This window comes from Lingula anatina, chromosome 3 (genome assembly GCF_051362555.1).
Source record: "Lingula anatina isolate TDL-2025a chromosome 3, LinAna3.0, whole genome shotgun sequence".
In the NCBI taxonomy this organism is placed as follows: domain Eukaryota; kingdom Metazoa; phylum Brachiopoda; class Lingulata; order Lingulida; family Lingulidae; genus Lingula; species Lingula anatina.
In genome coordinates this window covers 27,988,510-28,003,205 of record NC_141769.1, presented here as the reverse complement: position 1 = coordinate 28,003,205, position 14,696 = coordinate 27,988,510, and the positions used below count along the sequence as shown (strand labels likewise).

The following is a 14,696-nucleotide window of genomic DNA, read 5'->3' as shown; positions in this document are numbered from 1 at the left end:
CTCAACTACCACAATATTTCAGTGTAAGTCTTTGGAGGGGGTGTGCGCAGCGTAAGTGCTTTACTTGTTATAACTGTTTAAATATACTAATCATACAAAAGAGTTAATTGAAACCTTCTCCACTTACGTACGAAAGGCGGTCAGATTTTATTTTAAATTTTGGATGTATTTTGAAATGACGCCAACTTCGAAATCATAAAAACAACTACATGTAAAATAGTTTTTCAGCAATTTTATTTCCGTTCAATGGTGGTATTTATTTTCTGCTTCAAAAGCTTAACACGTATTGCTCAATTATATCCACGAGACAGTTAATATATCTGATAAGCTCCGTTAATATATACAGTATCTGAATAAGGATGTCTGTGCATTACCTTTTTCAAATCAAACTATATTGTTACCTCCAGGCGGAGGAGAGAAATATCAGAGAAAATTTAAATTTTGTCACGTCCATGAGGCGATTAAAACGGCTGATAGTCTATGAGTGTTGTGTTGTTGTTGAAAAGATACATTCATGAATTTCCCCGATTTTAAATATACACCCTGATATGAAATACAAACAGTACAACAATTCTTTGGTGATTTCTTATCAATAATGAAGACAGACTCAAGCAAATTATATATCAATTCAAACCGATGTTAAATGTACACTGATTCAGCATCGATACACTTAAACAAAGCAGGCATTTTACGCTGAGAAAATATTGATTGTCTGCCATGTTTGTTGGCCTCTCTCTTGACCAGTCGCGCCAGATTTCAGATTTAATTTTTCTCTTGCCGATGCAACTATCAAGCAATTATCTCACAGGCACTTTCGTAATAACGTAGGCCGTAAATTTAGGGCAGCTTACGGAGTTTTGGTTAAGCTAATTTTTGGCTCCCCTGCCTCTGTATAACTAACATTTCATAGCCCGTTAATAATATAAATTCAGTAATAAAACAATAAAATCGTAGCAATTGATACCAGAGCCAATACTCCGCCCTGACCCTGGGCTCGGAATTGACCCTGAGTTTGAGGCGCGAATTTAGATTGGCCAACCGAATTTGAACCTGTGCAAGAGGCAGCATTTCTGTATTTTGTCAGATCTTCCCCATTATACGTTGTCTCGGTGGGATACTCTGCGGCAATCACCTTCAACACATCATCTCTGGTGCAGGCTTGGCCATTGCATGGGTTTGCAGGGAGATCACCAGACTCTACTTTGCTTGTTATCATCACAACTATAATATCTGGAGAAACACCGAAAAGTTTTCCAGTCTTGATATCATCAACAACATCTCCAGTTATAGGAGCTGCTTGGTTGAGGTATGCTTCCAGCTCTGCCTGCGTTGTTATGGAGCCACCAATACATCTGAGAGGAATGCCATCGTAATTTTCGAGAGATGGAAATGCAACCTTAATTACTCTTAAAACTGAAAATTTGTCCGGAAGGCGGGCGTCGAGATTCAGTGAGACTGCGTTCTCCAGCATCCTGTCCAGTGTCAAACCGTCTGTGACCCAATTTATGACGTTGGTGGTGATTATAGCAGAGTTGTATAAGTCAATCATTTCAGTCTTGGAATCCTCCAGGAGTTTCATGAAGGACAACTGGCTCACCAAAATTGAACTCGACGTGACGGTGTCCTTATTCCACGTGGAAAGGAAGTCGGAGATAAAATTGATTTTGGCAGCGTCACGAAGGAAAATGCACAGGGTGTCCTGGCAACTCGGGTCGCCTGCAATAGTGCCATCGGCGGTACTAAAGAGATTGTACAAAGACAAAGTGTTATTCTTGATTTTTGCATAGAGGTTTTTTTCCTCTACGAGAAGATCATCTAATTCTGCCTTTTTCGTTTCCACGCTTGTCTTTGCTTCGTCGAGTTTATTGTTAATTTCTGTGATTTTTTCCTCTACACTTTTGGTTGACGAAATGGTCATGTACAAACAGAGCGCGACGTTCAAGCTTCCACCTACGGTTCCCATGGTAAGAACGTTGCTGACCTTCACTTGGCGTCCTCTCCAATTAAACAAGTTTAAGTTTCTAAATGAAGACCACCCACTTTTGATTCTTTGCGTGAATGTTACTTTTTTTGCAGGCACGTCCCAGTCGAAGTGCTTGAGATTACCGTCGGGTAACTCGGGGGCTGCTGCTTTTACCTTTGCAGCGTAGGCGTCAAACTCGGCGTCTGTGAGAGTTTTGGAGTTTTCCAAGAAATTCCCTGAAACGATAAGAAAATTGTTATTTCGATGTGCAAAATTTTCAGTTTTTTTTTTTTTTTTTTTTTTTTTTTTTGTAATATTATGTCTTTTATATTCTTATTATGTGATTTGCAAAAAATTTGGTGTGGCTGATAAGAAATCTTATCAAATATAAGTAATTTGTTAATAATGTTGAATTAATAGAATAAATAAACAGTTCTCCATATATCTTATAAAGCCTTACCTGTTGCGCCTGCTCTGTTCAAATTGTCAAGCAAATCGGGATGAGTGGCCTTTAACCTCTGGTAAGCATTTACCATAGCAATGTCATTTGGGTTCAGCATGTCTAATCCTAATCTCAATTGCCTTGGAAGATCAGCTTCAGGGATATCATTATCGTACCTGTAAAACCTATCTTGGTCTAAATCTTTGGCTACCTGCACAAAGTCGTCGAATTGTCTCGATGTAAGGCCTTCTGTTCTACTCAAGAAAGAGGTAACGTATCCCTTTTGTTTCAGTGTGTCCAGATAGTCGGGGTCTCTTTGCTGAAGCCAGCCGATTTTTTTGCCTCTCTCAAAGTCGAAGCTTTCAAGGAACTCGGAAACCATGGCAGACTGTCCAGCTGGCGTCATAAACTTCCAGAATCGACCCACTTTACCGCTGTCACTCACCGATTGCAGAACCTTCAGTTTCCCCAATTCCGGGGACTCTTGCACGATGTAAAGTCGCCCCTTTGGATTATACGCGAGTTTCATCCTGCCGTTGCCACCAACTATATCCACCACCTGATAGGACTGACTTCTCGTGAGAAAAGCTTGACGGGCAGATGTCACAATATGGCCGGTGTGCAGAGCTACAAGGGGGACTGAAGTCATGATAGCAAACATAACGTAGTCGCGCTCTTTCAGTGAGTCGATTTGGGAACCTGCAGATGCCAGTGTTGCTTTAACTCCGTTCAGGTATGTTTCCAAGTCAATCTGAAATCGTATCCTGATCTCTGTGACATTATCGGTGGCTGAGTCGTAAACTGTGTCCGTTTCTTCTATGACGCTGATTGCCTTCAGTATGCCCATGAGGCGAAGGTTGCTGGATGTGACCAGTTCCAAGTCTTTCTCTATCAACTGTAGATTAGTGATGGCTTTCTCGTCGGTGGAATTCAATGTTGCCCATTCAACTTGTCTCTCCAGGGTCTGGTTCACCAAGGTTGCTATCTCATCTCGTTTAGTTTCCAAATCTTTTAATCTGAAGAAGAATCACTTTTATTAAATTTGATCTGGGTAAAACGTTTTTTAATTAACCTTAACTATAATGAAGCAGGACAGAATTTTCCAGTGGGCTTGATTTATAGGATTACTTGACCTCAGTGTAGACTAAATTTGTATAGCCGTCTGCGTAGGCCTCTTAATCAGCTTTACTAGATTACATATACATATACATGTTTTCAGAGCATATACGAATTCATGTTACATCTGGTCTCACCTTTGACAAGCTCCGGGTGACAAACTGTTACAGTTTGCTAGGGAAGCTAAGTGATTTCCGAGACACAGCAAATCGTCCCAAAAATTCTTAAACACGAATTTCAGTCCAGCTCCTATAATTGCTGTAACAGAAAGATACCAGTTAAAAACAAGTGCATACAAATGCCCTTTTAAATTCGTTTTACAAGGTGCAGTATAAAATAATGATTGATTGATTTAGTCCAACGAATAAACTTAAATCTCAAACTCTCGATGAAATGTGATAAATTTTACTATACGTACATCTTTTCTGGATGCGGTGATTTGATTCATCAGCTTCGTTATGTGCCAATAACCGCATCTCATCATTAGCCTCTCTTCGCTGTACTCTGACGGCGTATCCAATGGCTGAAATCGAGATGTTATTACTTTGTTAGCAGTTATGTCATTATCGATTTTAAATATCATAGTAAATAATTCTCTATAATCAAAAGTTTTCTATGCGTGGAGTTATTCCTTCAGTGAGGAAGCTTGAAATTATTTCGAATAACGTATAACAGTATTTTAAAAGCTCTCGATGCAAGAAATATTTTTTGGGATAAAATGTTTCTTTATTTGTAAATTTAATACAGATGCAATGGAAGAAATTATTAATTAATATTTTCTTGGCAAGTGTGTCCTTATTAAAATTGAAAATGAAGGAAACACAGAAGCAGGTTGACTGTCGGCTAAGTTTTTACGAAAAGCTACATGTAAATAAAATTTATCAGTACGAACGTTCACCCGTGTAGTGCAACGGGCACCACACCATTACATAGATAAGGAATTTTAATTAACTCACCTGGATGGACGTTTTGCACCAGTAGTAAAGCAGCCATCACGGCCCAAAGACACAATTTGGAATGTGACAGGCTCACCATGATCGCCTGAAAGCAAATGTTTAATAAATTTTATTTTACATACACATATATAAATACATTAAAATACATGGTGATATGGGACAGGCATGATAACGGCTGGAGAAAATAAAGACGGTTAAGTTTCCTAATTCATATCTCCTCATGTCTTTGAAGGCAATCCCTAGGAATATTTGTACATAATAGAATTTAAGGGCAAAAAATAGGCGATATAGAATTCCAGTTAATATAATTTAAACAGATTTAGAGTTAAGTTTAAACCATAGTGTCCCCATTCAGTTAATAGTTGAGCATATCTTGAATGATCCAAAATAGATGAACATGTACTCAATAACTGCTACAGCTTATACAGAAATACTGTAAAATGATATGTGGGTGTACACGCTATCACATATATATAAAATGATCCGTTTAAAACATTTCACAAATTTCAATGTACAGATAATATGCCGTAACTGCACATATGTTGTACAATACATGCACACACACAATGGTAGCTGCCTTGAAATCACGCACATGATAATTACATTGTTGGGCCTCCTCATTTAATAATAAAGCGTGATATGCACTCTTTAGCGTGTGGCCGGCTCATTCACGCCCACCGCATCAAAATAACAGGACTCGGTCCTTTTAGAACGTTGAAGTGGTAATATACTATGAAGTATCTTAACACGTCCGTTTTAATAGCTTCCCATGCTTCAGAAACGCGCACAAGATGGAAAAATTACACATGTACAGTATGCATCTGTTTCTGGCCTAAGGTGTGTACGGCGTCCACCTATGGATCTTTCCAAGAAGTATTTTAACGAATGACATTAAGATGGAACGCGTGTGTCTGTGTCGTGGCGTGTGTCTGGAAAAACCTACCCTGCACTCTGACCACAGGATCCGCTACTAGTCTGTTACAAAATCATCGTATTTAATTTTGTATAGTATTTTAAAACCTCCTGCTATCAGGGGGTATAGAATTCCAAGAAAGTAGATGGGAATTTCTTGAGAAACAGACAGCGAGAAGTACTGCTCAATAAAGGGATAAGATAGGAATAGGCTGGTTGCTTTTTAGTCAACATGTTAACTTTATCGGCTGCAAGTCCAAAAGTAGAAAAGACTCCTCAACAGAGGGAAAATTTTCTACGTTTTGAATATTGCTTTCCCCTTAGATGGTTCATAATATGACCGAATAAACTTTGCAAAAAAATTCAAATAAATGTTTCCATACCTGTTTTCTCCAAGTGGTGGTGTCCAGTATCTGTCTATTCTTCTTTACTTTGGTCAATATTCTGTTGCTCCCCCAGAGTGTCCAGTCCAATTATATACTACTTGGTCACTCCTATTGTTTGGCATGACTCATGACTTGGCTATCCGACCGCGTCACCCGAGTTCCGGTCATTTCAATGTCCAGTAAAAAGGTGCAGGTATGAGGATATCCCGGCCCCCTGCTGACCAATTGACACGATATTACCGAATCTCACCTGTACAAAAGAAAGGGGGGCGGGCAACGATACAGGTCACACCGAAACTAAATTACAGGGGTACAATGTACAGTACAAGTAATGTATATATCCTTTGTTGTGATACGGAAGTTCAAGCAGTGTTAATGAGACCTAGAGGGGAAGAATGGTTTAAATCCAAGATTTCTTAACGAGTGAAACGTTTTAAGATATTTAAAGGTTTTAGTGTGTTTGTAATAATCACAACATACCTCACGTTGAATAAATTGAAAATTTTAACCTTAACTTTAATTATGTATTTTAAAAAGTTTTTTAAAAAGTAAACCAAGACTCCATTGTCAAGGTCCGTTGCTAATAGCCTGTTATGCATTTTAATGAGTTTTTCTACTTGCACACGGCGAAAACAGGCCCACAACTACCAGTAAATCAAGACTCCATTGTCAAGGTGCGTTGCTAATAGCCTGAGGTGAAGGGAGCAAAGCAAAGTGAAATGACAGTAAATGAGTGAAAACCCTATTATCTCAGCATTATCAGACGGGAAGTGTTACGTCAGATATAGCACTGCAGACGTCACGGTATCATTATCTTTAGATCGCCGTTGTTTGGACTTCCTTGTCGTCATCCACTATAAAGAGCCATCAAAACTGACACTTTCAATTACTGAAAATATCTACAAATTTAAGCTGGTAAGGAAACCAAATACTCTGCTACAGGTACAGAGTTTTTTTACCGGAGATACAGTGTAATTTCCTGAAACAAATATATAATCACTCCTCTATATATAATAACAAAATAAAAGACAGTTATGAAATAAGCAAAGATTAAGGTGCGAACCAAATTGTAGGCCTTACACCTTCCGATAAAAGTAGAAAGAAAAACATAAATATGTTAGCTCTGTAACAAAAGATGAAGAAGGTGATAGAAGTGATGGCATACATGTACCTGACAACCTGATAAAGAGGGAGATTTCCCTGCGCGACCTCCAAGGTACTGCACATAGAATCAGTAGGCTTACCTCTTCCACCCCGACACATACACACACACACACACTTTTTATTTTGAAATAAACTGTTTTCAGTGCTTCAGAAAGAAATAATTTTATTAAATAGTTGATAAATTATTAAAACGAAAGACATGGGAAATACTAGTAATTGCAAAATAACCACTATGTAGTCACAGCAGAGTGGCGCAGTGGAAGCGTGCGGGGCCCATAACCCCGAGGTCCTAGGATCGAAACCTAGCTCTGCTAGAATTCATTATTTATCACGAAGTGCATCAAATCGCATATTCACTGTCTTTTTTCAGAACAAAATTAAAGGAATAAAAAATTTGCTACGTAAAATAATTACAAAAAACAAATCAACCAGTGAAATTAAGGAGGCAGGCCTCGCCGCTTACAGTACACCGTAGACGCATAGACGCACACCCTAAGAGACGCGTGACTTTTAAAGAGTGCATGCTATTGCTAATTGGGTATTATTTTAATGACATTCGGTAGCGGAATTCAATTAACTTGGCTATCTCTATAGGCTAATTAGATTTACATAATGTCCATCCAAAGATTCTTGTGCACACGCACTCATTTTCAGTAAATAGGTCCATTTCACATTTTTTTATTTTATTAAAAGCAAGTGGAAAAATAATTTGTCCAAGTGGAACTTGCCGAAAATCAGTTTAGCAAATTAAAATATAAAAATAATGATTGATGTAGCCTTTCTCGAGCAAAAAACATAAACGGACTAAATTTTAAACATTCGTTATTGTCGCTCAAAGAACCATCTCACATTTTCCAAGCGATCTACTTTTTTGATTAAGTAGAGAACCTGCAACTTGTCAGAATCAGGAAGCGACAGCGGTGTCTAATATCTCAGAATAAATTTTAAATGTTTATTTCAAATAAATAAATAGCTTACATCTATATCCATGGTGTCACCGGATTTTTAAAAATTGAAAAACCAAGTCATCATTTTTAGTTGCTTGATTTTTTGTAATATTATAGCCATTAATAATCCTCAGTTTAGTTTTACCCATTACAAGCAAGAGTATATGGAAACAGGAAGCTGTCAAATGTGTTACACGAAACACGGCAAAACTGATTTCTCATAGAAAGTATAATTTGAAAAACTTTCGAATTCTTTACAAGACATTGTAAAAAATATACTTGAGGTTGAGGACAAAATGTATCAGTAAAATTAACGTGCATCACTAATGCCCCTTTATTGCAGTCTTATTCTTGTTAATGGTAATAACGTGCGAATATTATCGAAAGAGTTGTTATTTTTAAAACTTTCATTGCCAAATAGGCTAAAACTTCGTTACTGCGTCCCCATACTAGCAAGGCATGACTTTTAAAATGTTCAATGATTGAAAAAAATCCCACATTTATCACTTTCTGTCATCAGAGATTTAGAAAAAAAGAGAATTCGCAATAACATCTTAAACGCCATCTTCACTTTTCTGTTTTCTTGAAGAATTGACTCAAGATCAAAAGACAGAATTTCACACATTAAAATACACAATCAAAATAGTCAACAGGCCCTGATACTGAGAGTGCTTCACCTGTTGCACATAAAGTCAAATGTTTTGTTATAATAACAAGCGCATCTTTCCTTTAGAATGAACATATTTCTGATCAGTGTTTCGCATTAATAAGAATAACAAATAGAAGAAAATTACTTTTAAAATAATTTAACATTTATTTTTTCCCCGAAAAATTGCAATCAACACCGGTTCCTGTACAAAAACTATCAATAAATATCCTTTAAGCATAAAATATCGGGGCACGTTTTCGATTGGGAGAATTACAAAATATTATAACATTATAATATAATAAAAGAACCAGAATAAAAATGGCACTTTTGGTTCTATGTGTATCTGTGTTTCTGTAAACAATAAATCCTATATTAAAACATTAATACCTCAGAGGTGGGTAACATTTCAGTGGCCAAGAAAACATTTTCACAAATAAACTCGATATATTAGTAAATATTTGGGAAAGTGAGTTTCTAAACATCTGTATTGAGCTCTCTCGATATTTTATGCACAGTAAATGACACTAATAGATCACAGATTATTTTTAAATGGCATATCTGCTTTTAAAACTTATAATTGTGACATGGATTCAACAATGAGCCTCTAACAAGTGGCAGTGTTTTTGTATGCCGCCAAGGCTATCCCATAATACTCTGTTTCATCAGGATACTCTGCGGCAATCACCTTCAGCACATCATCACTGGTACAAGCTTGGCCATTGCATGGGTTTGCAGGGAGATCACCGGAATTCACTTTGCTTTCTATCATCCCGACGATACCATCTGGAGAAATGGCAAAAAGTTTTCCAGTCTTGATGTCATCAACAACATCTCCAGTTATAGGAGCTGCTTGGGCCAAGAACGCTTCAAGCTCTGTTTGTGTTGTGATGGAAGTGTTAATACAGCTAAGTGGAACTCCGTCATAGGAAGTGAGCGACGGGAAAGCGACCTTGATGATCATCAGGACGGAAAAATGATCGGGAAGACTGGCGTCGAGATTCAGCGAGACTGCGTTTTCCAGCATCCTGTCTAGTGTCAAACCGTCGGTCACCCAATTCATGACGTTGGTGGTGACTGTGGCGGAGTTGTATATGTCAAGCATTTCCGTCTTGGAGGACTCCAGGGCTGCCATGAAATCCAATTGACTAACCAGAATTGTACTCGAGGTGACCGTATCATTATTCCACGTAGCAAGGAAGTCGGAGATAACCTGGATTTCGGCAGCGTCACGAAGGAATGTACACAAGGTGTCCTGGCAACTCGGGTCGTCTGCAATGGTGTTATCGACGGTACTAAAGAGATTGTACAAGGTCACGGTGTTGTTCTTGACTTTTGTATAGAGGTCTTGCTCCTCTACAAGAAGAGCATCTAGCTCTGCCCGTTTCTCTTCCACGCTTGCCTTGGATTCGTCGAGGCTACTGTCAATGGTTTCGATTCCTTCCTCTACGCTTTCAGTTGACGAAATGGTCATGTACAAACAGAGCGCGACGTTCAAGGAACCGCCAATAGTTCCCATGGTAAGGACATTGCTTATCTTCACTTGACGTCCCCTCCAGTTAAACAGGTTAAAGTTTCTAAAAGATGACCAACCACTTTTGATCCTCTGCGTGAATGTTACTTTTTTGGCTGGCGTGTCCCAGTCGAAGTGCTTGAGATTACCGTCGGGTAACTCGGGGGCTGCTGCTTTCACCTTTGCGACGTAGGCGTCGAACTCAGCGTCTGAGAGTGCTTTGGAGTTATCTAAGAACTTACCTAAAACCAGTAAAAAATAGAATTTTGATGTTTAATTGGTGTGAGAGTTTTTAGAGTTTTACAAATGGAAAATCATCAAACAAACAGTTGGCCTGAAACGTTTTAAAGAGGTTTGTTTACTGGCAGTTATACAGCACCACCCATTTTGTTACAATATATGTAATTTTATTTGGAAGTTTATGTAGTTCTGGCGTCCCTGATAAACATCGTTTTCAATTAATAATAAAACTAACATATGCTTCTCAATTTATTTAACTGCTGGAAAGCGAAAGAATCCAAACCAATTAATAAATAGTTTCCCAACAATCTATCCAATTCTTACCTGTTGTGCCAGCTTTATTCATACTGTCTAGCAGGTCAGGGTTATAAGCCTTCAGTCTTTTGTATGCATTGACCACAGCAATGTCATTTGGGTCTAGAAAGTCTAGGCCTACTTTCATATTCTTTGGAAGGTCAGCTTCAGGGATATCGATATCGTACTTGTAGAACTTATCTTGGTCTAAAACTGCGGCTTTCTTTACAAAGTCATCTAGCTCTGTTGTTGTAAGACCATCTGTTCTACTCAGGAATGCACTCATATACCCCTTTTGTTTCAGTGTGTTCAGATAGTCGACGTTATTTTGCTGGAGCCAAGCAATCCTTTTGCCTCTCTCAAAGTCAAAGCTTTCAAGGAACTCGGAAACCATGGCAGACTGTCCAGATGGCGTCATGAATTTCCAGAACCGTCCCACATTCCCTGCGTCATCGACCGACTGCAGAACCTTCAGTTTCCCCAATTCAGGAGAATCCTGCACGACGTAAAGTCGCCCCTCTGGGTTGTACGCGAGTCTCATCTTGCCGTTGCCACCAACGATATCTACTACCTGATAGGACTGGCTTCTCGTGAGAACAGCTTGACGGGCTGATGTTACAATGTGGCTGGTATGCAGAGCTACAAGGGGGACTGATGTCATGAGAGCAAACATTACGTAGTCGCGCTCTTTCATTGAGTCGATATGGGAATCTAGAGATGCCAGTGATGCTTTGATTCCGTTCAGGTAGGTTTCCATGTCAATCTGGTAACGTACTCTGATCTCTGTGACATTATCGGTGGCCGAGTCGTAAATATCGTCTGTTTCTTCTATGACGCTGATTGAATTTAGTAAGCCCATAAGACGAAGGTTGCTGGATGTTACCAGTTCCAAGTCTTTTTCAATTAGCTGTAAATTAGTAATGGCTTTTTCGTTGGTAGCATTCAATGTTGCCCATTCAACTTCTGTCTCCAGTGTCTCGTTCACAAGGTTTTCAATTTCGCTGCGTTTGGTTTCTAAATCTTTTAGTCTGAAAATGATTCAATTGCAAATAAGCATGAAAGTGTTATGAAATGTGACTTTTCATAACTTCTGTTTAAAAAAAAGTTTCTGTATAGGCCGTATATCTGTTATTAATTACTTGTTATAAAGAACAGAAAAGCATTTTGTTCTATACACGCTGGGTAGATTACCACTTGACCAAAGGTTACATGATAGTGTTTGCATATTAGCAAAGAGACCGACCACATGGCTATCTTTACAACTATCTCGTTGAAGGTTTGACTTCGATGAGAGTGTGAGTATACATACATATTCCTATATATTCCTTTCACAGCTTCGTTTTTTGTTAAAATCTCGAATTCCGCTTGTCTTACACGTTAATGCCAACAATCAAATGATACATTATTTAAATAATTTAAATATCACATTTTAAAAGACCTATGCACATTCCTAAACGATGATGATTGTGAGATATTCAGAGGATATCCATAAAGGTGTAATTTTATAAGGCTTGGTACAGATTGTTAAATTGTCTAGGGCGGCCTCTTAGTTCTTTTAAATCGTGTCCAGTAGGACTTCTACCCAACATTAATGTATATGATCCCTTAATTGTTCTACCTTATCTGTCAGTTCTACCATGGCCATGTATTTGTCCTCTCCTTCACTACTGATAAGTAAGGAGAAAAAAATACCGCATTTTATCGAAAGATTTACTGCATTTGTATAGCAGACGACCACTACTAGTAATACATTGTATCATATTCATAACAAGTAGGACGCAAACCTACCTTTGGCAAGCTCCGGGTGACAAACTGTTGCAGTTTAATAGGGTCGTTAAGTGAGCTCCTAGACACAGCAAATCATCCCAGAAATTTGTTAATACGAATTTCAGACCAGCTCCAACAACGGCTAAAAGGGAAAATCATATCACTTAAAACTCAATAACTATGCTAGATCAACTAAAGCAATGCTACAAGTTTCATGTACTGACAGATTTTTAAAAACCCGTTTAATACGTTCCAAAAGATGAAGATAAAACGGTTGCAAATTAAAATACAATTAAAATACAAAATTCCAAAACGCCAATTAGCACGTTCACTGTACAATGTATGTGCATAATCTAAAAATACGTACATCTCTTTTGGATGCGGTGATTTGATTCGTCAGCTTCGTTATGTTCCAATAACTGCGCGTCATCATTAGCCTCTCTTCGCTGTACTCTGATGGCGTATCCTATGACTGAAATAAAGGAGAAGTATTAGCTTTGTCCATTTATTCTTTGAAACTTAAAACTTAATTTTTCGATCAATGTGGCCTAATCGGGTAATACTAAACTAGGATTGTAAAAGACCCACAGGCACAAAAGCCTTAAAACGTCGAATATTTTGACTGAAGTAGGTTTCTTTATATATATATGGCATTCACTCACCTGGATGGAAATTCTGCACCAACAGCAAAGCTGTCATCACGGCCCAAACATACAGCTTCGTGGTCTTTGACAGGCGGACCATGATATTCTGTAAGCAAATATTCCATAAATGTCAGAATGTATATGTACATGTATGAAATCATGAAATTTGCTATGTGAGATATAAAGATTATCGTTGATATTCAGAATGTTGCTGTAGTGAAGCAGCTCATATTTTGTTGTTTTTTTATCACGCAGATGCTGCAAAGACCCCCAAAATTACGCTAACAATAAATTCTGTACAGGCAAAATATATTTACAAATGAAATATAGGAGCTAGAACGAAGCAATCAATTTGGTATGTCCAAGACACCAGCAAATACATATGTTATCCTTAGGGCAAATGTATCCAACGTGGGCCTGTTGTAAGAATATTGTTTTGGATATGACATACCAAATTACGAAAACGATAGCTTCTTTCATTTAGCTTATCATAGAAGCCTTACTATAACCAAGTAAACTACAGTATGCCCAAAATATGACAGTCACAAAAAAAATAAATGAAAAAATGTTTGCTTACCTGTATTCTCTCAAAATTTATATATGCTCACTATTGTTCTTCTCTTCTTCGCTTCTTTCAGTGTTTGGTTGCTGGGTTTAGCGGCGCTGTCCATTTATACTCTCTGGTCAAGGATGCAGTTTCGCCGCTGTCACGTCTTGTGGTCAAGAATGGCCTAAATTGCCATGGCTACAATCTGCGTAAGTCATCAGTGCGTGGTAAACGACTTCCGGACAGTCCACTGTCCAGCTAAATTTTATTTACTACATTTACTTAATACCTCTATGACACGATGCTGGGCCAGGCATGTTATGATGCGATCCCTGTATTGCTATTTTGTACCTGAGATAAAAACAAAGTAAACAAACCTCAATTTTGGCTAAATTATATTCCGTGCCTTTTTCTTATTTTTAGAAACACCACTATTAAGTGTTATAGAAACTGTGACTAATTTTTTTTATTTATTTTTTATTTGTCTTTGAACCTCTTCTGTAGAATATCTGCAATATCACAATAGATTTTATTCTATTAAGTTAGTTTTATTCTATTAGTTTCACTAAAGCACTTTGTGGATAAAATAAGGTGGTGGTGGGGGAGAGGGGGGGCACTGTTGGCAACCTTACATTCGGGGGAAACCTTCTTCTCCCTCCCCCCTTTTTCCGATAAACCCAACAACAGTGCACCTGGCTAAAGTTGACAAGACAAAACAATTTTGGCATCCCTGTGCCATGCAAATTTCAGCAAAGTTGTTCTCGTTTTTATTTTGCGTTTACCGTAGGTAGCGAGAATTCTTTTATCCTCCCACTCCTTAGATGAATATTGTGCCACGTTCATTGTTATTTTAATTTTGAAAATAATTGGTGTTATAAAACTAACAAACGTAAGCAAGCATGTTTTCGTGACATGTTTTGATTATTCTCACTATAAATAGATCATGACGTATGTACCCTGTTTATGGAAAATAGGGTCACTATATTTATAACAGACCGGTGATGACTATAGGACACGCAGTCTGTAGCCTGTCTGCTAAAATATAGGTCAAATAAAATAAGAAATGTTACTGTATATTAATTAAAATTTTGAGAACAGTGGGTGTTATCTTCTGCTTATTTTTACGATTAGTGATGAGTGACAGTTATTGTCAACATTA

At 38.0% G+C, this 14,696-nt stretch overlaps 2 protein-coding genes and 1 non-coding gene across 4 annotated transcripts; 1 reads left to right on the top strand and 2 right to left on the bottom strand.

Annotated features, from left to right (window-relative positions):
• Window positions 1-217: 217 nt before the first annotated feature.
• On the bottom strand, window positions 218-5,963 carry LOC106167940 (uncharacterized). Its single transcript, XM_013546844.3, has 6 exons — window positions 5,773-5,963; window positions 4,478-4,562; window positions 3,940-4,044; window positions 3,659-3,779; window positions 2,424-3,421; window positions 218-2,199 (listed from the first exon to the last, which is right to left on the bottom strand). Exons 2-6 carry the CDS (start codon window positions 4,554-4,556, stop codon window positions 929-931), a joined length of 2,574 nt encoding a protein of 857 aa, XP_013402298.2. The 5' UTR covers window positions 4,557-4,562; window positions 5,773-5,963; the 3' UTR covers window positions 218-928.
• A 1,218-nt stretch (window positions 5,964-7,181) lies between these two features.
• Window positions 7,182-7,253, top strand: Trnam-cau (transfer RNA methionine (anticodon CAU)). The gene has a single exon. It is a non-coding gene; the product is annotated as a tRNA-Met (tRNA).
• Window positions 7,254-8,676: 1,423 nt separating this feature from the next.
• LOC106167908 (uncharacterized) lies at window positions 8,677-13,733 on the bottom strand. 2 transcript variants are annotated; one of them, XM_087008323.1, is made up of 6 exons: window positions 13,568-13,733; window positions 13,009-13,096; window positions 12,714-12,818; window positions 12,368-12,488; window positions 10,610-11,607; window positions 8,677-10,287 (listed from the first exon to the last, which is right to left on the bottom strand). In XM_087008323.1, the coding sequence occupies exons 2-6, from the start codon at window positions 13,088-13,090 to the stop codon at window positions 9,140-9,142; spliced, it is 2,454 nt and encodes an 817-aa protein (XP_086864449.1). In that variant the 5' UTR covers window positions 13,091-13,096; window positions 13,568-13,733; the 3' UTR covers window positions 8,677-9,139. The 2 variants fall into 2 exon arrangements, with proteins under 2 accessions (XP_086864449.1, XP_086864450.1); XM_087008324.1 differs by lacking the exons at window positions 12,368-12,488; window positions 13,568-13,733 and having other exon boundaries at window positions 13,009-13,062.
• Window positions 13,734-14,696: the final 963 nt, after the last annotated feature.

What these genes read in the sequence shown, in the direction of transcription:
- LOC106167940 (XM_013546844.3), bottom strand. Translation starts at nt 4,556, where the DNA reads ATGGTGAGCCTGTCACATTCCAAATTGTGTCTTTGGGCCGTGATGGCT. An exon ending in GGTGCAAAACGTCCATCCAG is followed by an intron (nt 4,045 to 4,477) that starts GTGAGTTAATTA and finishes TCTCGATTTCAG; the next exon opens with CCATTGGATACGCCGTCAGA. An exon ending in TCACCCGGAGCTTGTCAAAG is followed by an intron (nt 3,422 to 3,658) that starts GTGAGACCAGAT and finishes ATTCTTCTTCAG; the next exon opens with ATTAAAAGATTTGGAAACTA.
- LOC106167908 (XM_087008323.1), bottom strand. Translation starts at nt 13,090, where the DNA reads ATGGTCCGCCTGTCAAAGACCACGAAGCTGTATGTTTGGGCCGTGATG. An exon ending in GGTGCAGAATTTCCATCCAG is followed by an intron (nt 12,819 to 13,008) that starts GTGAGTGAATGC and finishes CCTTTATTTCAG; the next exon opens with TCATAGGATACGCCATCAGA. An exon ending in GAATAAAGCTGGCACAACAG is followed by an intron (nt 10,288 to 10,609) that starts GTAAGAATTGGA and finishes TACTGGTTTTAG; the next exon opens with GTAAGTTCTTAGATAACTCC.